Genomic DNA, 23,080 nt, shown 5'->3' on the forward strand with positions numbered 1-23,080 from the left:
ATGAAGATTCGTGCAAATACCCATGAGTTGCCCCCTTTCCACGGTCGACTGTATGAGTCTTGATAAGACTTCACTTATGTTAATGAAAAGATATGGAGATAAAGGGTCGCCCTAACGAATACCCTGTGACAGGATAAAAATTTTCCCCAACTACCCATTCACAAGCACCACAAAATCCATTGATTTAACACATCCTATAACATGATTTCTCCACCTGTTCCAGAACCCCATCTTTTCCATTACAGCCTCCAAAAAGTCCTACTCCACTCTATCATAAGCCTTGTGCATATCAAGCTTGATTCCCAACTTATATTTATGTTTCGTTTTCCGGAGCTTCAGAAAGTGGAAAAGCTTTTGAGCTAGTCCAATATTATCTTGTATTTGTCTTTCAGCCACAAAAGCATTTTGCATAGGAGAAATAAGATCCGAAATGAGGGGCTTGAGTTGATTAGCTAGAACCTTTGACAAGATCTTGTAGTAATAGTTGCATAAACTGATAGTCCTGAATTGCGCCACAGATTCTGGATTTTTTACTTTCGAGACCAACACGATATCAGTATAATTAAGTCTCTAAGGAGAACTAGCCTCATTCATGATATCCCTTACCACGCCATTGCCCTCCACGACAAGTGAGTTCCAAAATGTATGGTAGAATAGTCCCTAAAATCCATCCAGTCTCAGTGCCTTCATTCCACCCATCTGGTGAGCAGCGATCTTAATCTCCTCCTCAAGGACCGGACTCGTCAAGGCTACATTCATCTCCCCGCTCACTATTTGTTGAATGCAGTCCATAATTTGACCTTAGTCCCTCTGCCCCGAGGAGGTAAAAAGATTGACAAAGTGCTCTTCAACCAGATTCCTAACTGCCCTCAGGTTGTCAACCTATGCGTCAGTGCCGTCTTTGATTTTTACCATGCTATTTCTCCTTCATTGCTGTAAGGTAGATTGGTTGAAGAAAGTAGTATTTGCATCACCTTCCCAGAGGCACTTAACCCTAGAGCGCTGCTGCCAGTAGCATTCTTCCATCTCTCAAAGCCTGTCAATTTGCATGGACATTGATTTGATTTTTTCCCAATCTTGACCCCAGTTATGTTGGAGGTCCCCCAACTGATGCACAAGGCTTTCAATTTCTCTTCCTTTTGACTCTAACAAATTAATTGTGAACGACAAGCGTTCATTTTTTTTTTCTTCTGCCACCTACTTGTTTCGTCACCTTCACAACGTCACCCCCAGCATCTTTCCACAATCTCTTTACACTGCTCCTCATTGGACCAAAAGGCTTCAAATTGATAAAGTTGTTTTGCCCTTTTAACCCTTAGTTGACATTGAATTATTAAGGGGCAATGGTCCGACCCTATTACCATGCCGTGTGTAACACAGGTGTTAGGCCATTGTTCCTACTATAACTTGTTAGAGAGTCCCCTGTCAAGTCTTTCCTCCACTAGCTGACCATTCTTTATGCCTTGCTAGGTGAAGCTAGGCTTACTAAAATCCAAATCCATCAGCTCCGTTGTATTCATAAACTCTTCCAAGAACCTCGGACGATTATATAACACATCATATCCACCAGACTTCACAAAATCCCAAAGAAAATCATTAAAATCTCCTCCATATAGCAAGGAGATATTGGATGGGCCAAACCAAGTGTTCATCCACCTCCAGAATTCAGCCTTCTCAGCCTGATAAGAGGTGTTGTAAACCCATGTGACTCGAACCCAATTCTCAGAGCCCACCATTATGGTCCGAGCATTAATAATATGTTTTGAGGAGAACCTAACTTCCACCTCCAAAAAATCATCCCATCACATGCTTAAACCACCAGCTCTTCTAATTGGGGAGACGTTAAATCCCCTTGAGTACCTCATACGTCTTCTAACACCTTCAATTCTATGATCTTTCATTTTTGTTTCAGAGAGAAAGATCATAGAGGGTCTTACTTCCGAATTAGCCCATGTAGGGCCCTAACTACTGTGTCCGACCCTAGACCACGATAGTTCCATAGTAAGTGTATGATGGTGTTCCTGCAGCTGTTGAAGGCCAGCCGTCACCGCCCTGTGAGGAACCTCCTTCACGATTTACGATCATTTCTTTTTTTTCTATCTCTGATATTTCTTCCAAGTATTCCCAAAGGTCTTGGTAGGCTAAAGGAACTTCATGCAACTCATCCTCAGCGTATATTGCTCTTTCCACCTCTAGGCACCTCTCCCTTAAGGTCATTTTCTTTTGACACTCATACAATCGTGTTGAACATGTCGTCCCGTCACCCTCGCGAATGCCACCGACCTCTTTTTTACAACAGTGGACCAATTTCAATTGAAGATTAAGATTCAGGTTGGACAAGGACGTTGAGAAGTAGAGGAAATTAAGCGGAGGCGGTGATGTTTGGAGTTTAATTGGTAGTAGGTGGTGGAATTTTTAAGAATTTTGTGGCTTATTGCCAACTATGAGTTTTTATTTATTTTGGAAGTCTTGGTAATTCTATATATAGGTATAAAGTCTTTTTCGTTTAAATAAATTAGGTGTCCAGAGACGAAATTTAGGTCAATAGAAGCCACTCTTATTTTATTTATTTATTCAACAATATTATATTACATTACAAGGTAAGAGAATAAATTGGTGTTGAACTCATGATCCATAATATTTGAATCTATTACTTCTCACTTACAAATGAAAAAGAATGTTAATAGACCGCAATCATAAGTGGCTTCTGAATAAGGTCATCTCCAACCGAGCCGACCATAGACCATATGCCAAAAGATAGCCTCTTTTGACATAAAATTCATCTCCAATATAGGCCCAATATAGGCATGTGCCAAAAAACCTTGGACCCACTAGGCCAAAATCCAACCATATGGCCAGTAAGTTGGCCATCTTTAGCCAACTAGCCTTGCCCGTTCAATTGGGCCCAACTGGTATTTATTTTTATTTTTTTAAGACGAATTTTTTTTCCTATAAATACCTAAAGATATTTCTACACCATTTCTCACATCCTTTTTCACCTTTCCATACTAACTTACCTCATTTTATTTCAATTCTTCACATTCTATTCATCTCAAAAAATTTTTTGATATGCACCCCCTCTCTTACCTCTTCCAAAAATCTTTCCTTTAATTTTTCCAATAATTTACAGATGGCCACATCTTCAAGTGACACTCAAAATATGTATAGAATCATTATTTTAATATGATAGTTTAATTCAATTAACCAATAAAAGTAAAGAATAAATTTAAAATAATAAATTATTGAGGGAGCTAAAAAATAGCCCATTCTATTGGAGATAGTATATAAATATGGTCTCACTTTATTGTTAAAAAAAATAATTTCTTGTAGGGTTATCATCTGAACAGGGGCTAAACATAGCCCCTTCGGTTCTAGATGGCCTAAGAGATTTAACTTAAATAAGAATTTTTAATGTGGGAACTGTTAGCACATGGTCTTTTTTGACCCTTATAGGCCCAAAGGAATATCGCCCACAGACCCAAAGACCGAGGAACATGGAAGGAAGAAACCTAGCGTGTTAAGACTTGTTATGATTTTCATATAAATTATCGATGACTTTACTCTATCAACGTTGACCGTTAACTTTTACGGGAATCTGCCTAGGGACCCTTCCTAGGGTATTTTGACGTGCTGATTTTGAATCCACACACCTTTTTTTAATTCAAATTTGGTTGTTTTAAAAGAGTTTTGCTAGTGGGTCTTTGTATACACTTAGGTGCAGAGCAATTCTAGATGCCCTAGAGGACATGCCCAGTTAGAGGAGGACTTCATTGCATATCAAAGAATGGACATTTATGTCACATCCCAAACCGGCTCTGTTGTAGCACGATATTGTCCTCTTTGGGCCCCGACCATGCCCTCATGGTTTTGTTTCTGGGAACTCACACGAGAACTTCCCAGTGGGTCACCCATCTTGGGATTGCTCTCGCCCAAACTCGCTTAACTTCGGAGCCAATGAGTTCCCAAAAGGCCTCGTGCTATATGGAGATGGGCATTTACATATAAGGCACATCACCCCTTCTCCGTTGGTCGATGTGGGATCTTACAATCCACCCCCTTAGGGGCTCGACGTCCTCGTTGGCACACTCGCACCAAACGGCAGAGTGGCTTTGATACGATTCTATTCATGACTTAGAGTCAATTGTTATCTTCATTTGAAATATTGGATGGCACTTATCATTGAGAACGTGTCAAAAACCTTTACCACTTCTCGGTGAGAAACGTGTCTAAAACCTTTACCAACTTTAGATTTCTCAAATACATCTTCACTCGTACTTATATACTTGTCTAGGGTAAGTTATCTAGTTGGTTTTTATTTACCCACATTTTCATGTCACTGTCACTTCCGCACTGTGCACAAGGTACGTCATCACCACGTAACGGCCAGCACGCCTTGATTTAGGTCGAGGTGTGTCCACATCCTGAGCTCGACTCCGTTGTAGCACGATATTATCCGCTTTGGGCCCCGACCACGCCTTCACGGTTTTGTTTCTGGGAACTCACAAGCAACTTCCTAATGGGCCACCCATCATGGGATTGCTCCAGCCTAATCTTTCTTAACTTCTTAGTTCCGATGGAACCCGAAACCAGTGAGTTCCTAAAAGGCCTCGTGCTATATGGAGGTGGGCATGTACATATAAGGCATATCACCCCCTCTCCGTTGGTCGATGTGAGATGTTACATTTATTTCAAAAAGTATTTTATTTATCTAAATTTCTAAGCATGCCTAGATAAATATGAATTTCAGTTATATTATTTAGCTTCCACTAGCTACGGCTAGTGGATGATATTGTATGTCATGTCACCGATAAATATAAGCTCAGTATATATGTATCTATCAGCTCTCAATGTATACAAGTATATATCAGTCATTTTTTATGGCATGCCTAGGTTTTTAGAAATTAAATGTAGTATTATATTGTATTTTCAAAATTGGGGGTTGGTATGTTCCGAAAATAAAAATGTATTAGAAGACTTTATTTTTTCTTTCACTCATATAAAGGCTTCGTCACCCATCTGGGTGATGGCCAACATGCCTCGGTTTTTTTGTGTCCATTGGACATCGGGGTCAGGGTGTTTAGAGCGTTTCCCCATAAAAGTATTTTTTGATAGATGAGGGGGCAAGTTGGCCACTAACAGCTTCGAGGCATGAAGTCCTAGGATCATAGGGGGCAAGTCTATTCAAATGTCAACTTCAAGCCACGTAGCGGCTAGACGAGGGAACAGAGGCCTACAAAGGGATACAAAGGCTCACAGGTAGGCTACTCGAGTGCGAGTTCCACCAACCCCAAGGTCGAGTGAGGTGTTTAGCTGGGTGATCCCAAGAAAGAACACAAGTGGACTTGCATAAGTGTCACCTTATTGCCACGTGTCGGCCAAAGAATGAAGGGACAACTAGCATGTCAAATATGTGTATTCGCGCATTAAGTGTAAGGGAAGTGATAAACTTGAGCCTAGAGGCTGAAGACTTAGAGAATGGCCTATATAAGGAGGAACGGTACTTCTTTGAGGGGGATCATACGAATTAAGAGAAGATTTATACTACATTAAGACCAGCACTATTTGTAACCTTATACTCTATTCAAGAGACTCAGTAAAAGTATCCCAATTATGAGGAGTGAACCACTTAAACTATGTTGTCTATTTCTTATTCTTGCAAAGCCCAAGCCCATCAAGGGCCATCACTTGACTATTCTAACCCTTATTGCCCTCACCAGTTTTGAGCATTAACAGTATGATGCTGATTGTGGGAATACGCATACAACTTGGTTGCGTTTTTCTGCCAAGAAGATCTAAGAACGCCCCGTTGCGGACCGTCATACACAATTATGTGGTACAGAATTTGATGTGGTTTCTTGGGACCACAGGTACTTTTGATGCTAACGAAGATGATCAAGTATGAAGGATTGCCTGGGTTTTACAAAGGGATGAGCACAAAGATAGTACAGAGTGTTTTTGCAGCTTCTGTACTTTTTATGGTTAAGGAGAAATTCGTTAAGATTTACATGTTGCTGGCAGATAACTGGAAGATGAAATTTTGTCCTTGATAAAATGTGGAATATCTTTAAACTGTCATTGCAGCCCGAGTGACCAGCTAGTGTACTTTTCAAACACACACACGGACACAAAACCAAACACACACTCTTCGATGTGCGATGTGCGATGTGTGTGTGTGTGTGTGTGTGTGTATTTGTATGTACCCAGTCTGGTAAATCGCATGGGGATCAAAGGTACAGAGTGTTATGTTTATTACATCTAATCATTATAAAACAAAGGAAAATAGTTTTGGACAATGTGATACTAGTGATGTTTAATTTTTTGAACCATCTTTCCATCTCAATTTGGGATTTCATAGCTCATACTATCTGAATTCTCGTACTATATAATTTCTGGTTATTTCTGTAGACAAGGGTTGCAACTCGTTGGTTGGTGCCGTGTCCATTTTAGCCTCCAGTTTTGTACTTGCTTGCATATAATTGAAGGGTGGGAAAACAAGATATAATGTTCATAAACTACGGGAGGTAATACATCTGTTGTTATGCATTACAATTGTTTCTTTCCATTTTGTATCTAATCTTGTTGTTCTTATTGTAATGTTCATAAACTACGGAAGCACCTTATATATCGCTGGCAAGTGGTTGAAGAGAACGAAAGTAGCTTCCCCTAATAGCGTGTGGAACTAGGGAGGGACGCAGTTTCATCTTGGGAGTATGACAAGAAAAAGACGGATTTTTGGGAGAGTTTTGCCCTTCCAAATTCATCTGTCCAAGAAAAGCAGGTTTGCGAGATTATGGGCGTTCGAACTGAAAATGGAGAATTAAAATAAAGAACGAGTACAGGAGGACATTGATGTGCGTCACTAATGTTCAGGGGTGACATTGATCGATATGTTTTGACCCTACATTCTGATTTCATCGCATTGACACTGGGTGTATCTCTGGCCAGCGTGACATTCCTGTTTTAACCCTTTTCGCTAAATTTATTAGCATGTTTGGATTACGAGAAATCGTTAAATCCTTTTCGCTAAAGTTCTAATCCTCTGTTTGTTTACACCCATTTGAAATTGCAGAATCTAAAGTTGAACTGGGTGACCCGAGAATAGGGATAGCAACGGTTCGGTTTGAGGATGGAAATACTGTATTCATCTTCATACCCACGAAACTTAACCATATCAATAACCACAAATTAACCATCGCGTGTTATCCATAACCATGCCCGTCAGATAACGGATTCTCCATCGGTTAACGGTAATATCCGTCTTTGTCAATACAAAAAGTATATTTATTCAATTAACGCATGATAATTTAGTAAATATTAATTTCTTCATTAAATATTTGATGTATAAAATAATTTAATGAATGGATCTTGTGGAGCATAAAAATTAAAGTTAAACATTGATAATGTTGGCTGATTTTTTATATCTCCCAATAGTACCATTGAATTCTCAAAAATTTCGATTCATATAAAAACTTATTAACTTTCCCATAAAATGCAACTCACGTAATGCAATTTTTGTATTTACACTCAAAGCAAAGGATTTGGCGAATAATGAATATACATATGTGTGTGTATATTTTAATACTTTAATATTATGAATAATTATATTATATATTATTCGGTTCGGATTCGGAGACGGATACGGATACGAATTGGGGACCCTATAACCATATCTAAAACCATAACCGAATAATATTAACGGTTTTTCCCCATACGCAAAATATACCTAAATTTTCATATCCAAATTCAATCCATTCGAGCGGTTATCCACGGTTATCAGGTTTAACGGTTAAAATTGTCATCCCAACCCCGGAAATAACTTCATGGGTATGTTTAAATTTTGATTTGGTGAAATTGGTATGTTTTGAATTGTTATTTTCGTGTTTGATTACTGTTTTTTTTCAGTGTTTTATGCATTTTGCTTGTTGGATTTTTGGTAGTTGATGAATTGGGTGTTGGGAAATCGAAACCGAAATGTGTTTGCCAATCTCTCCGAGAATTGCTTATATTTAGCTTTGTATCTCGATTTTTCGATTGAATTCTACGAAGATTGTCAATTTTGTGTAGAATTTTAGTTTTCTTGAATTCTATGGTTTTGGGTGCTTTTGATTTGGGTTGAGTTCTTTGGCATCTAATTATATACGTATTTTAACCGAGTGTCTATTTTTGTAAATTAGTAGTGGCTAGGTGGTACGAACGAGTGGCGGGTGATTAGCGTCGTTGAAATTGTTTGTCTATGAATCTGCAATGTCAATAGTCTGGTGCACTGGGCTGCACAGTTTGTTTAATATCAATAATAATTAGGTGTCCTACGAGAAAAGTAAAATGATAATTGAGGTGGAAATTTTGATTAGAAAAGTAGCATAAGGGCAAAGAATTGTGTGCCCAGCATGTGATGCCCTGTCTATTTCCGATCAAGTCTACTTCCTAATGTTATTACTTTGTGAAATGATCGAAAGAGGTTACTTCCTAATCTTATTACTTTTAATACACTTATAAGTGGTCTTTGCAAAGAAGGAAAATTAGAGGCTTGCTACGTCCATGAAACTACTTCAAAAATGAGAGTTACCCCAAATCAAATTTCATACAAAATAATTATTCAGGGCCTGTGTATTGAAGGAGATGTTTTCAGAGCCAACAAGTTTCTTCTCCGTATGCTAGAGAAGTCAATGGTGCCTGAGCCTCTGCTTTCGAATTGTATTAACCATTGTTATGGAAGATATGGGGATCTTAGTACTGCACTCTCTGTAAAAGGATCATATGTTCGCTTCTGGTGTTCATCCAAATGTGTATACTTACAGTGAGTTGACCCACGCACAAGTAAAAGGAGGAAACATTGATCTTGCTCTTGCTCTCAAAAAGAAAAGGGAATTGTTATTGGCACTCCAAATTTCTCATTCTACACTCCAAACTTTCTATATTTAGAAAGAAAAATACATTTGTGAGGAGCGTAGAATGTGATTTTTGAAGTGCTAATAACACTTCCAAAGAAAATGGTTGTCTGATCTTTGTCCTGATGTGATCACGTATAATTTGTTCATAGGTGCTGCTTTTACGTTATGGCTCCGGTTATATGATGAAATGCAGAGAATCGGGTTCATAGGTGCTGCTTTTAAGTCCGGTTATATGCTTTTAAGTATGTTGCAGATTATTGTAACTAACATATATTGTAGTTATTTATGTTACAAAATATTGCATTTTCTGTTATTACGCTACTCTTGATCACGATATATTCTTTTGTGCCAAGAAATTTGGTCTGTCTTTTTATTGAGTTTCACTTTATCCAATAATATTAATTTTGATTGCATCTGTAATAGAAGAAATTAAAATTGAACATGAATTTAGTCTATGTCCAAGCAAACACCAAATTGAGTACAACACTATTTTCATTATCCTGCTTCTTAGTCCGACACTGCACTTCACTAAGTTAGTCCAGCTTAGTCTATTCTAAGCCGGTCCAGCTTAATCCTTGAAGCTAGTCCAGTACAACAAACGCACCCTTAAGGATTTCACTAATGGTTCTCTGCCTGTGTTAACACAGGCAAACATATACATGTACAATCCATTTAAACCAAATGATGGGAAAAAATGGTAAAGAGAATATTATAACTTCATCACATAGCATACAAATATTTGCTTACCCCAGCTATAATGGTCACAAAGTCAAAGCAGAAACCGTTGTTGGCACTCGAAGTACTTGTTGCAGCAACCGTGCTGCAAGACGTTGGGTGATTCCGCCTACAACACGCCCCCCCAGGTTCCGTGCCTCAGGTTGTTGAAGGACCTGGTCGAGTGAGATATCATTCAAAACATGTTTATAAATAAGTTGAGTCTTTTAGGTCTAATTCAATGACAATGTGCAATGTGAATGCATTTGAAAGAGTGCAAAAGGCTAATTCATGAAGGCAGAAAATGACATGGTGTGAAGTGTGATGACAAATATAATCAAGGATCAAACAGAGAATCTGAATGGCAAAAAAGAATGGAACATATCGTGTGAATTATTTGAGGTTTCTTCTTTTGTTATATTGGATAAACAAATGCACTAATGATAGAATAAACTCTAAGATGATGAAGCAATATAAACCAACACAACAGCCTTTCGACCCAGAACTAGAAAGAACGTATACAATGCACTAGTGCAGAAAACAAACATGGTTCTTACTTGTAAAATGGGCTGCAAAAGCGCTGGATCAAAATTTTCTGAGGACTGTAGAAGTCCCCAAATCCGGAGTACTTGATCTCGGAGCTCAATCATGCTTTCTTGTTCAGCAATGCTCATTACAAGTGGTCCATTAGCATTGCCATTAGCAATTGCAGCTCTCATAAAATTGGGCATATAATTGTAGGTATCAATAAATGTACCCCAAACAAAAGCTTCAGTGACACGAACAGCCTCCTTAATAACTAAAGTTCGGAGTTCTTCACCATCTGACCCCAATATTAACTTCAATACAGGTTGTAAAGCATCTTTTGCAGAGAAATCTTTATCTTTTCTTCCCTGAACCAACAGGTTTTCAAGTCGGTTCCACCTGCAATCAACAGAAGTAACAAATTGTCAAGTAGTTCAGTACACCAAATCATATCAATTACCATCCAATATAAGTATAAAGATGGCAACAGAATCCATGCCTAAGCTTCCCATCCTTAAAAAGCAACTCAATCAGAGCATCTCTGAGATATGGGTTTGGATCCGTGAGAAGTCTTTTAGCGAAATACGGGTATGAAGCAGCCAGCACCTTGAAATTAGGATCAGCATTAAGGGCTAGACCTTCTAGTACGGTAAGTGACCTTAATATCAATGCATAATAAGCTGGGACTGCAAGAATAATAGAAAAGCAAAATCATCAGACTCAATCAGAGAATAAGGTAGAAAACTATATCAGTTTTACGTTTATATGAATACACAGTTTGTATATTGACAATAATGAAAAGTGAGAAATTTAGAAGGGCTCAACTTCTTTCTATTTCTCTTTACAGTTAAAATATATGTAAAACTTATAATGAGGAAGTTTGTTAATAATTAAACTAAATACGCTAACCCGAAAGGAAAATTTGAAAACAGGCCAATGAGCTTTCTTGGATAAGAAGAAAAATGGATAAATCAAACACACCAGAAGCATAAGTCCTAACCCATGACACTCCTTTAGAACTTCGAAATAAAATAAACAAATTCCCAGCCCATCAGGTCAGCTTGCTTTAATTATAACGTGTAGTGCCAAAATTCAAGAGTTGGGCTTGAAGGTCACAAAACAAGGTTAAAGCATCAACTCACCATTGAATGGATATTGATACAAGACAGCACCTAAACCGTCCACCAGTGTCTTGAAATTAAGTTCACTCACAGTTAAATTAAGCACATCATCAAAGAAGTTACGAAGTGCCGGTACAATTGGAGAAACGTCTACATCAGGTGACAAGAAATCTAGAGCATAGTAGTCACGGGCCATAGCTTCATAATCCCGATTAACCAAGTGAACAACATGACCGATGATAGCAAATCTAGCTTCTTCTGGCGTCTCACTCATCATTCCAAAATCAAGAAACGCAAGCTTTCCATCAGTTGTTGCCAACAGATTACCAGGATGAGGATCTGCATGAAAATATCCATACTCAAGTAGTTGTCTGAGGCTGCACTGTATGCCAGTGTTCACGAGATCCAATACTTTCAACCCTTGTCTCTCAATTGCAGCCTGCTCGTTTAATTTAACTCCATCTACCCACTCCATTGTCAACACTTTTTTGCTGGTATAATCCCAGAAAATGTCTGGGACCAGAACCTCTGCCTTGTCAGCATACAATTTCTTAAACCTCCTCGCATTTTGTCCCTCCTGCAGGCACCTGTTAAAATTAACATGGAAACCCAAAAGAATCTTATACAAACTATGAAGCTGCAGAAAATGTGTGCAGTTACATCATGCATTGTCGAGTCAGGATAAAAACATTCACACTCTCATAGCAGTTAATGACTGGTAACAAAGGCAAGCATGCCAGCGATTGTCGAGGATGGGAAGACTGACCTGAACATAGTTCAGCTCTTGATAGACTCTGCGTGCAAATTCATCAATAAGTGCTATAACATCAGTGGTTATGACGTCAACATATTTATTTATGAAAAATCCTAGACCTCTTATGAGATAGAAGTCAAGTCCTATCGCTTCTTCAATGCCCGGACGTTGCACCTTTACAGCAACAACCTGCCCAGAGTACTTGAGATGAGCTTTGTAGACTTGACCTAAACTAGCTGCCGCAATTGGGGATGGAGATATGCATGAGAAAACGGAGTCGAGTGGCAATTCCAATTCCCTTTCGATGCAGGAAAATGCTTCTGCATCTGGAAATGTGGGCAAAGCATCCTGAAGCTCAGAGAGCTCCTCCAGATACTCGGGTGGGCAAATGTCAGGCCTTGTGGACAAGGCCTGACCTAATTTGACAAACGTAGGTCCCAAACGAGTGAAAATTGTCCTGAGCTCGGCAGCACGCAGTCGTTTGTTCTGATCGATCACGCCATTCCTTTGGTCCACCAACAGCTTTAACCCAAATGAACCCAGCGATATCAAAATTTCAAGAGTCCTCCGAATTACCTGATTTGATTTACCACCAAACGACCCAAACAACATAACGTTATACACTAATTCAATCAAAAGACCAAACAAACAATAACAACACAACGTTATACTAATTCAATAAAAAACCAGCAACCAAGGAATAACAACATAATAATTCAATCTTTAACAGAAAAAACCATAATAATTCAATGAAAAAAAAAAAAGCAAGAAAAATGAAAAGCCAGCAGAAGAAGAAAGCGAAATTGAATAAAAACCTTGACTGGGCGAGAGCCGTACTTGCCGACAAGCAGTTCGGGGCTGTAAATGGAGGCATTTGCAGCACGTGCAAGGGCCCTTGCCTCCGCCTGAAGGTCGTCCATTCGATCCCCGCCTCCCCGATAGATCTGCACTTTCAGCGCAGGTGTTGCTGGTCTCGCCTCAGCCTCTGCCAGAACTGACCGCGCTGATCTTACTCTAACTCTCATGCTACTTCTCCTTTGGTAAACAGATGCGCTATCCTTTTCCCTTGACGCCGCTCTACAGCCACAAGACCGCCACAAAGTTAACGGCTGACCAACGGCGACGGAGACAATCATAGCTCCTCCTTTGCTCTGCTCTACTGTACTAGCGCAACCACCAGTCTAGATTCCCTCAGCTCAGATTAACCGCGCCTTGCAATTAATATTGTTTCGGTTCGTGGCTGGCCAAATATCTATCATTTGTCTGGTGTAGAAATAGCAGCCACACTCGCCGTGGACTGGCGTGGCGTGTTCTACTGTTGAATAAAATAGTAGCCCAACTCTCACCCAAACATCCTACCACACAATTCACCGTGCAATTAGCGCATCAGTATCACTGGCCTTTTGCGTGTGCCAATTTTTATTTATTCATTTAAAAAGAAAAATAACAGTTAACTAAAGATTAGATTACTACTAGTATTACGGTTGAGTGTTGTGATTTTCTATTTGCAAGAGTATTGTAGAAAACGTATTTGACCAGAATAATTATTTCATTGATACAATACAAAATATATACAAAAGTTTTCCTTGTACAACAAGAAGACCTCTACAATCTAGGAATACATCAATGGAAAGTATCATAAACAAATCAATCATATAATTCCTTCCTATCTAATTACATTGACTTTCTAACACTCCCCCTCAAGTTGGAGAGCGAGTGTCAAGAACTCCCAACTTGCGCAACATTGATGAGGATTTTTCCTTGCCTTAGGCCTTTGTAAATTTGTCAGCCAATTGTTGAGAAGAACTGACATATCTAGCATTTATAGAACCGTCTAAAATCTTGTCCCAAATGAAATGACAATCCATCTCTATATGATGTGTTCTCTCATGAAAGACAGGGTTGGCAGCAATGTACAATGCTGATTGGTTATCACAAAACATAACGACAAGCCTTGAAATGGGTATATGCAAATCTGTTAATAAATACTGCAACCAAATGAGCTCGCAACATGTCCCAGCCATGGCCCTATACTCGGCTTCAACTCTAGAGAGCAAAACAAATTTCTGCCTCTTAGTCTTCCATGAAATCAACGAATTTCCCAAGAATACATAATACCCAATTGTAGAACGACGAGTTATTGGACAACCAGCCCAATCCGAATCACAAAAAGCTGTCACAGTTAACTTATTATCTAGACTAGAAAAATAAACCCTGAATTGTGTGGACTTCAAGTATCTCACAATCCGAAGTGTTGCATCCATATGTGGCTAATGCGGTTGATGCATAAAATAGTTGAGTACATGCACGGAGTATGTGACGTTCAGTCTAGTAATGGTAAGATAAATCAAGCATCCCACCAATCTTCGAAACGGAGATGGTTCTTTTGTTGGCTATCCTACACTGGTAGGGGAAAGAAAAAATAATGGGTTTAAATATGATTATCTCACTCTAACTAATACTGAGGCCTTTTGTGATAAAACCCATACCTGACGAATTAGGCAGGTGGAAATTACCAAGTTGGGGATAGTATTGGTGTCGTTAGAGTGGGGCCCCATGGGCCCGTCGATCTAAAATTCCAACATGGTAACAGAGCCAAGTTACGGGCCTGTGCAAGTCAAAGTGCTTGTCACCAGGAAGTGTGGAATAGGAAACAAGTCTAGACTCTTAACATAGAGTGGCCTCCATTTCCTAAAAGGGTTGAAAACAAGTCTGGACTCCATTGGAGTCGACCTCTGAGTTTCAATTGCTGATGTGTGGATCTCCATTTGTGAACCACTAAATGGGGTTCCACGTGTGGGGGTGTGTTGGCTATCGCACATCGGTGGGGGGAAAAGAAAAAAAAATAAGGGTTTAAATATGATTACCCCACTCTAACTAATACCGAGACCTTTTATGATAAAATTCCACACCTGACGGATTTGACAGGTGGTAATTTCAAGTTGAGGACAATATCAGTGTCTTTAGAGTGGACCCCCTAGCCCGTCAATCTAAAATATTAACATCTTTGAGTAGTTTGCCTTTATCGGAAAGTTTGCTTTCCTCCATTGAAAATTCCACAGGTTTTGCACCCAAAAGGCCGCAATCCTTGATTATTATCAGCAAGAGAAGCTCTCATATCAGTGGAAAGCACAACGCCATAAATCCGGTGAAGCACTATCTACCCCTCACCTCCGTTAGCTAAAATATCACAGAATAAAAGGTATGTCCATTTTCTATCTCTCCAACCGTGCCAAAAGCGCCCCACCAAAATCCAGTGAGAATTAAAATTTACAACGACCTGCAGTCGTCGCGAGATGAGAAAACTTGTACTTGACAACTGGTTTCTAGAGATCCAGAAGAATCTCATCAAACTTAGAAACCCAGATCGCATTGTTTTCAACAAATCTTGATGACTTCCATGAATCCTCAGTTGTCTAAGATGGTGATGGCAAGACTAACTCCACACAGACCTTCCTCTTTTGTGCCTCCATCAACCCCGTTGTCATCCATGTCTTTGTATGGAGGTTCTTGCTTCGCGATGCCATGTTCTCTAGGTCATGCAAGAACAACGCCAGTCTTTGGTAGCCTTTTGATTAAATTGAATTTGGGCGACCTCCACAACAACCCAGCTAGCCCTGGGATCAAGATTGGCAGAGACAGAGAAGGAAGGAAAATAATAAAAAAATTAGGGGGATTATGGAATAGTGAGGCACCATGTGAAAAAAAAAAAAAAGTTTGGAAATGTGTGGTTTTGGTTGCACCCTAAGAAGAAAAAAAAAATATAAAGGGATTTGAACGGTGCACGGCTCCATTTGGTAAAAATAATAAAAAAATTGCAAAAGGGTGCCGACAAAAGAAGAAAAATAAAAACAAATATAAAGGCTTCTGAAGGTGCACGGCACCATGTGGAAAGAAATATATATATTTCATGTTATTATTATTTATGTAAATGGTGTTGGTTTAAAACCATTTGAGAAGTTCTATTTACTTTAAAGCAATTTATTTATCATGGACAGTTTTACCGCTTACTACTTTAAGTTTTGATTTATGTGAATGGTGCTGAATTAAAGCCCTTGTCACAAGTTTTATTTACTTAAATGCAATTTATTTACTATGGCTGGAATTACCGCCTATTGCTTTAATTTATTTATTGTACTTATCTTTTGTTACGATGAGCATATACAGGACCTGAAGTTCCTTGATCATATCAGAACTTGCAATTTCTTGATCCTCATCATATAAATATGATTGAACCTGAAGTTCCATCATGCAAAAAGATCAGGCAAAAGTCTTTTGATCCTCAAGATCAGGACATGAAGTTCCTTGATGAGTACCGTAAGTTTGAAGTGTCGCAGTGCCTCAACTTAACTATGATAAAGACCAGAAGAGTCTCAGTCCACACCAGAAGTTCCTTATATCCATACTCAAAATGGTTTAGCATAAGTATATATTAAGCGGATGAAATTGATTACCCACGCTTTGCTCATGAAAATGAAATTGCCAAGTTTCTACATAGGGACATGTCATTTTACATGATGCAATATTAATTCGGTTGAGACCTGTTACCAATCATCAATATTTTTCAGTACAACTCGTGTTTGGGCACAAGCCAAACATTACACATTTACGAGTTTTTGGTTGTGTTATCTATGTGCCTATTGCACTGCCACAATATACTAAAATGAGGCATCATCACATACTAGGAATTTATGTTGGATTTGATTCATTATCTATCATTCAATATTTTGAACCCTTGGCTGGGGATATGTTTACCGCGTGGTTTGCGGACTATCATTTTGATAAGACAATTTTCTCAACGTTAGGGGGAGAAATTCCAGAATAACGATGAGAAAATATCATTCCAGAATAATGATGAGAAAAGACCATTCCAAAAGAACGAAGGGAATTTGTCTTAATTTGATTCACAAAGCAATCAATATGAAAATGAAGTAAGAACAACTGAATGATGTTCAATCAAATGCCAGATGCATTTAATGATGCAAGGAAAGTGATGAAATCACATATACTTGCTTCAAATGTGCCTACAAGAATTGATGTCCCTGTTGGACAATATAATGAGGCAGTAAATGATTTATCTGTTGCATGCCTGAAGCATGGCAGACCCTTAGACTCAAAAGGTTCAATCATTCGAAAGAAGAAGAATATGACACTACTGAACTATTGCATTCCCAAAGCATAATTGTTGCATGCCAGAAGCATGACAGTCGTCGCATGGATAAACGTCCCAGAAAGGACAATTCGCGGACATGGGCATGTTGGTGTCTCATGCATAAAGCATAGTAGAAATATAGGTTCTAATGACTCAACTCCCGGAAATGGAGATTACAATCTAAGCTCTATAACGCTCAAGAAGAGGTTATGATCCGCATTCTCTAAAATTATGACTATCCTGGATGAGATAGTGTAATGCCCTTGAAGAGACAATGGATATCCAAAAGAAATGAAAAGTTTTTATGCATGCGCATGCACTTGAGAATATAGGATCACAAATTGATGATAACCAATGTAATATTGGTTTTTACAAGTAGCTACTAAATTCATCAATGAGCTATGTTGATATTGAGTCCCGTTCTTTTCCGTCGACGAAAGGAAAGATTATTGACCAAAAAAATGGAGAAAGGCAATCACATTACAATTTTGTAAGAACGTGAAAAAATGAACCTATATATGTGTATATAATACAAATAGCCAAAAGATGTTGAACCAAGGAGATTACATATGGGCATTTGTAATATAGTGAAATACAGTCGCATGATATGACACAAGGTTACTCAGTGAAACCTGAAATTATACTCTTGTAAACAAGTTCATATGAATGGAGAATTATATATGAAGGGTTATGAGTCGCCCACATCATATCTCAAAAAGTAAATCCCTTAAGTATACATGGAAGCAAGTTGCTCTGTATAAATTTCAAAGGAAAATGTGTCATAAAGTGTAGAAAATCCTTGAAAGATTCAAATTGCATGAAGAAAGCCCCGGAATGGTAAAGCATAAAATATGTACTCAATACCAATGGATGGTATAAATTGTCTTGGTGAGTACTATCACTATGATATTGTTGCAACAAACTAAAATCTCTTACAAGAGTCGATGACATTAGATTGGGACTCCTGAAGAGTCTAGGAAGATTATAAAGTGTTGAAAGGAATATTGTCTCGAACTGCAGATCGAACAATACGCCAACACGAATATTATCCATGATGTTTATGATATTAAAGAATCATATGGATTGAAGATTATGAGTTGAATACTCAAATGATGTAGACACTAAGAATGATCATTTATCTTCGTAAGGGTAAAGATAAATTGATATTTGGTCCAGAAGTACCACATCTTAATGAAGTATATGCTTTCTTGTATTTGGCACAATACATTGAATGAAATAAAGCTTATCTATTGATATCTCCAAGAAATTACAGGTATGTGCATGCACATGAGTTAAAACAAACAAACAAGATGGAGCCTTCATAAAGGTTGCTCATGTGAAGCGTCAATACTCGGTAGTACCCCAAAAGAAGAAGGCATTGGAGATTGATCATGCGACGCCTCAGTACTTGGCAAAAGATCATGAGGGGAAGGCATCAGTTGCCTTCGAAATCTAGTAACGAACCTCTGGTGATCACTTTGAATCCGACTTTCGGATTCCTGCAGCTGGACGAGTTTTCTTTTCATACTCGTCGAGTAATTATTTGCAAGCACGTGTAACACTCTATTCTCGTACTTGAGCCCTCTGATCTCTTGTTTAAGACTTGTCATCTCAGCCATCAATGATTCAACTTGGTGAGTTTGAGCAAGTAGGCGTTGGCCCATATTGGAAACAAAGCCAGCACACTGAACGCTGAGAGCCAATGAGGCTTGAATGGCCGACTCATCAAACCGTTTTGAAAGGATTCTGTTATCCTTTGGAGTGAGAAGATTCCTAGCTATCACTGCAGCGGTTATGTTATTCCTCATCACAAAGTCTCCAACTATAAGAGGGCCATTAGAAGATGAGAAGGACGGGTGCCATATATTATCCTGACGTGACTCGTCAGTATCCCTCCCAAGACTCAAATCTAAACAAAGGTTAGATGGGCAAGCCATTTTTAGAAATGATGAAAGAAAAATGAGGTCAGATAAAATCTTAAAGGTGCAAGAAGGGGAAAATTCTACATGCAACAGTTTTCCGAGCATACATTTTGAGCACAATTGATGCCTCTATAAAAAGAAGAGGCAACAGAACCACTTGTTCAGAGATCGAAAAGGCACCACTCTCCGAATTTCAAAAGCCGGATTTCCTAGATCAAAGTTCATCAACATTTCTCAGACACAATCTCAGCTTTTTGGATATCACGTGCAACTTTGTCAAAGATTTCTAACAAAGTTGAAAACACGTAAATCTTACTATTCTAATTACACCACAGTTGCTGACAAGGGTAAAGGCACAACACCACTACTTGCTGTTGGAAAATCTCTATATATGTAGACCTCCGTTCTCCATAACAAGGCAGACTTGCAAGAATACCTAACTTTTCCTCATCTCCGAGAATGCATCTTCAACAAAGCATCTTGAAATACTCAGTTTTCTTCCTCTCCGAGAATATCTCTTCAAACAAGTCACACCATAGCAAGAGTATCTCATATCATCAAGGACGAGAGCAAGAGTATCTCATATCATGCAATCTCCATGTCCTTTCCTTTGTCTTTGTTCTCACCTGCAGGATAAGGAGAAAGAAAGCAATCAGTCGCCACATGGAATCAAGCTCCTGATCTAGAACTGATTGCCCGAAACCTTTGCCTAGTTGCTTACCTTGCATTGCTCTCAAGTACTCATTTTCAACTGTTGATATGATGTTGGTTATTTACACTGAAGCTGCCAAGCATGATGAGTTGCTGAGAAGTGATGTTCTAAATGACCATTCAAATGCAAGGGTTGCATTCCACTCCTGCATCAGGGAACAAATACTGCAAGAGAAGATGTCACACCTGCATATGGGAAAACTAGGGAAAATACCACTTCTGCAAGGGGAACAGATAAGACAAGTGAAAATGATACATTGAAGCATGTAGAGACAAGCACAATAAAACACGTGCCAATTCATCCCCGACGGAGCCGAAGATCACTTGTTACGTGGAGCTGCTCATGGTCCCATTTCATTTGAGAACAAGTCTCAAGGCCTTTAAAGAAATCACAAGTCCGATTCAAGATCAAGTGTCCACCACCCTTAAATCGAGTTTAGCTCCAAATAAATGAAGTAAATTTAGACCTTTGGAGGAAGTCTAACAGAAGGCCCTCCAGCCCAGTTCAAGAACAAGCCTGTGGAAAGTCAACAAGCACAACAGATATAGTAATACTCATCAAGGGGAGCACCCAAAACATATCAAGATTTTAACGAGTCAATCGAAGACTTGTGGCAATCTAAGGGGGAGTGTTGTAGAACAGTGGATGTCCACTCAAAGAATTCAATAATGGGCCCTTCCACTGTTTGTCGAAGCTTGCCTCATACGACTCCTATTTTCTATATAAATACAAACTCCACACAACATCAAAGTAATAAGTTCACGAAAGAGGAAAAGGAAGAGAGAAAAGAGAGGAAGAGGAGATGAGATAACAGAGAGAGTTATTTTACTCCTATTATTCTAAATTATAATGAAAGCACCACTGCTGCTCCGAGGACGCACTCCAGTTACACTGACTGTAGAGGAACTTGGTAAATTTTGTGTCTTGTTTTATTTATTCCACTGCACACACCGTCATTTTTACAATAAATCTCACTTGTCTAAATGAGGGTCATGTGTTTGTGCATTTGAACTGCTAATAGGTAGTTATTTTTGAAATTTGAGTCAAATGATTCATTCAGATGATACATATTTTTATTAGATGTTGCCGTGCCTTTTGCAAAGGTTCAATATATTTTTGTTGTTGAGATACAAAGTTACATATGTTCATAAAACAAGATGTTGAGTTCTATATAAATTCATAGCCATTGCTTGTCGGTAAAGAGTTTATTCCGAGACTTTATTATTTCTCTTATTGTTAAATATGTTCCGAGTTGTGTCATGAGGGTACAAAATATATAACAGAGTCCGAAAATTATAGTGCTTCGACTTTAAGTTATAAATTATTGAATTTTAGGAGACAAATGTTTATTGAACTATAAGCACGAGGACAGGGGCAAAAATCTGTATTTAAGATTGCATTTATGCAAGCCTCAATCTTCAAGTTTGTCTTTTTTTTTAATTTTTTTTTTAACTTTCTCTTTAATTGTTTATTTTAATCTTGTACCATTGATGTTGTGATTATCTTTATGATTATTATCATTTCACTATTTTCATATTTTCTATTATTGCTCCAACTATGTACATCCACAAGCATGGCTATAAAACGGTCTTCGGTGCCGTAAAACTGAAGTTATAAAGTCCGAAAGATGCCTGAGAGATTGTGGTTTTGTCTCGGTGTGTTTTGAAGACGGCTGAGAGAGAGCTGGAGGAGGAAGAGAGTAAGATAGAGAGGAGTAGAGGAAGACGGAAGAGAGAAGAATTTGAAAAAATTGCAATTGTGTGTGAGTTTTAGGCTATGTTTTGGCGATTGACGTCAGGTTAGTATAAAATGGATTACAAAATGTTAAATAAGAAAAATAAAAATGCACAATATAAACATAGCAAAGACATGTAAGGCAAATTTTCAAGTTTTTATTTAAGAGTCGTTTACAAATCTCTCCTTCATACTTTTATAACTTATCGATCAATTTTACTGAGACCTGAAAATCTATAGCCAAGCATGACTTTACTTTAGGGTCGCGAAAGAATAATTTGTATTTAAAAAATAAATAAAAATGTAAAGAAAAAAAGCAAAGTTGGGCCTTTTGAATCATTATAAATGGGCCTATGGAATTGGGTAGCTGTTATAAGAAACAAGACTGGTCTGGATCAGTTTTGTAAGTTGAAGGTTTTGCATTCGATCCAGGCTTTGAAATATTTATCAGATTTCATTTTTAATTGGGTTCGTCCTGATTATCGATCCACCAGTTTTTACGCTTCCCCCCTACATATGAGATTTGTTGAACTAAGACAAAAATGGAGTTTCGGAATATGAGGCGACACAAATTTAATTTCGGAGGACAAATAAATTGAGACGAAATAGAGTTTTTAGAGCATTATTAAAAACAATTTAATATTTTGTTTCTGGATAATTGAAGAAAACTTTGGAACGAGAAGGGCAAGGTAAAGAGGCTTTGAATATTCAAATGTAAAGAAAGAAGTAAAGTAAAGAAAAGGAAGAAATGACCCCCCATTATCCACAGTAAGACGCACTCGCATAAACTCCACCCCACTATACTATCTAAGTTAACACACACCCTCATTAGTACTGTATGTAGATGCGCCCATGGCGAGAAGCTGCATGCTTATTATGATCATCCGCATCTTGAGGATACGCTACACCAGAATGCTCATTTGGTGCTATCTCCAAGTCAAATAATCTCTTAAAAATATAATGTTTAGATGATTTACTCAATTGGAAAATCGTAAGAAAACCATGTTATTATTGGAATAAAATAATAATAATAATTGCAATAACAAAACACGCGGTTGAATTTGTCCCAAGGGCCAAGAGGCAAGAGTCGTACACTCACAAGGAAGGAGCAGGTGTGTGTGAGACTAGTGTCCAACAAGAGGATAGAAACGGGCCCACACAACTCCAAAGTTATGGATGGGATGCTACGCGTCCACTCGGCAGCAGTAATGAATCAAACGTGGCCGTCCTTTATCACCACGACCACTGACTCACTCCAAACGCCTCCTATTGAGTATTCAATTCTAAAATTTAACAAACCGACAGAGCAGCAGCAGCGTCTCATCTCAATCTCTTCTCCTGAGCTGCCACCATTTCACATATGTTTTTGTCTTCGCTTCCTCATATATTTTCTTTCTTTCTTTCCTTCTTTATATTTTCCACTTTCTGAAATAAATATATTTAAGGATTTGTGGAATATATTGATAAGAGATAAAAAGGGGAGGACATGGATGGAATGGAAGGCCCAAGAAACGAGTGGATGAGACATGAGAGGTCAGATTCTTCACGGCAATCG

The 23,080-nt window shown here is 38.5% G+C and overlaps 1 protein-coding gene across 1 annotated transcript; it reads right to left on the bottom strand.

Moving 5' to 3' along the window:
- Nucleotides 1–9,365: 9,365 nt before the first annotated feature.
- Nucleotides 9,366–13,373, bottom strand: LOC137710803 (protein ACTIVITY OF BC1 COMPLEX KINASE 3, chloroplastic). Its single transcript, XM_068449934.1, has 7 exons — nt 12,821–13,373; nt 12,018–12,581; nt 11,273–11,828; nt 10,630–10,816; nt 10,163–10,529; nt 9,639–9,781; nt 9,366–9,524 (listed from the first exon to the last, which is right to left on the bottom strand). The coding sequence occupies exons 1-6, from the start codon at nt 13,139–13,141 to the stop codon at nt 9,653–9,655; spliced, it is 2,124 nt and encodes a 707-aa protein (XP_068306035.1). The 5' UTR covers nt 13,142–13,373; the 3' UTR covers nt 9,366–9,524; nt 9,639–9,652.
- Between the last annotated feature and the right edge of the window lie 9,707 nt (nt 13,374–23,080).

Source organism: Pyrus communis, chromosome 12, assembly GCF_963583255.1.
Source record: "Pyrus communis chromosome 12, drPyrComm1.1, whole genome shotgun sequence".
Classification (NCBI taxonomy): domain Eukaryota; kingdom Viridiplantae; phylum Streptophyta; class Magnoliopsida; order Rosales; family Rosaceae; genus Pyrus; species Pyrus communis.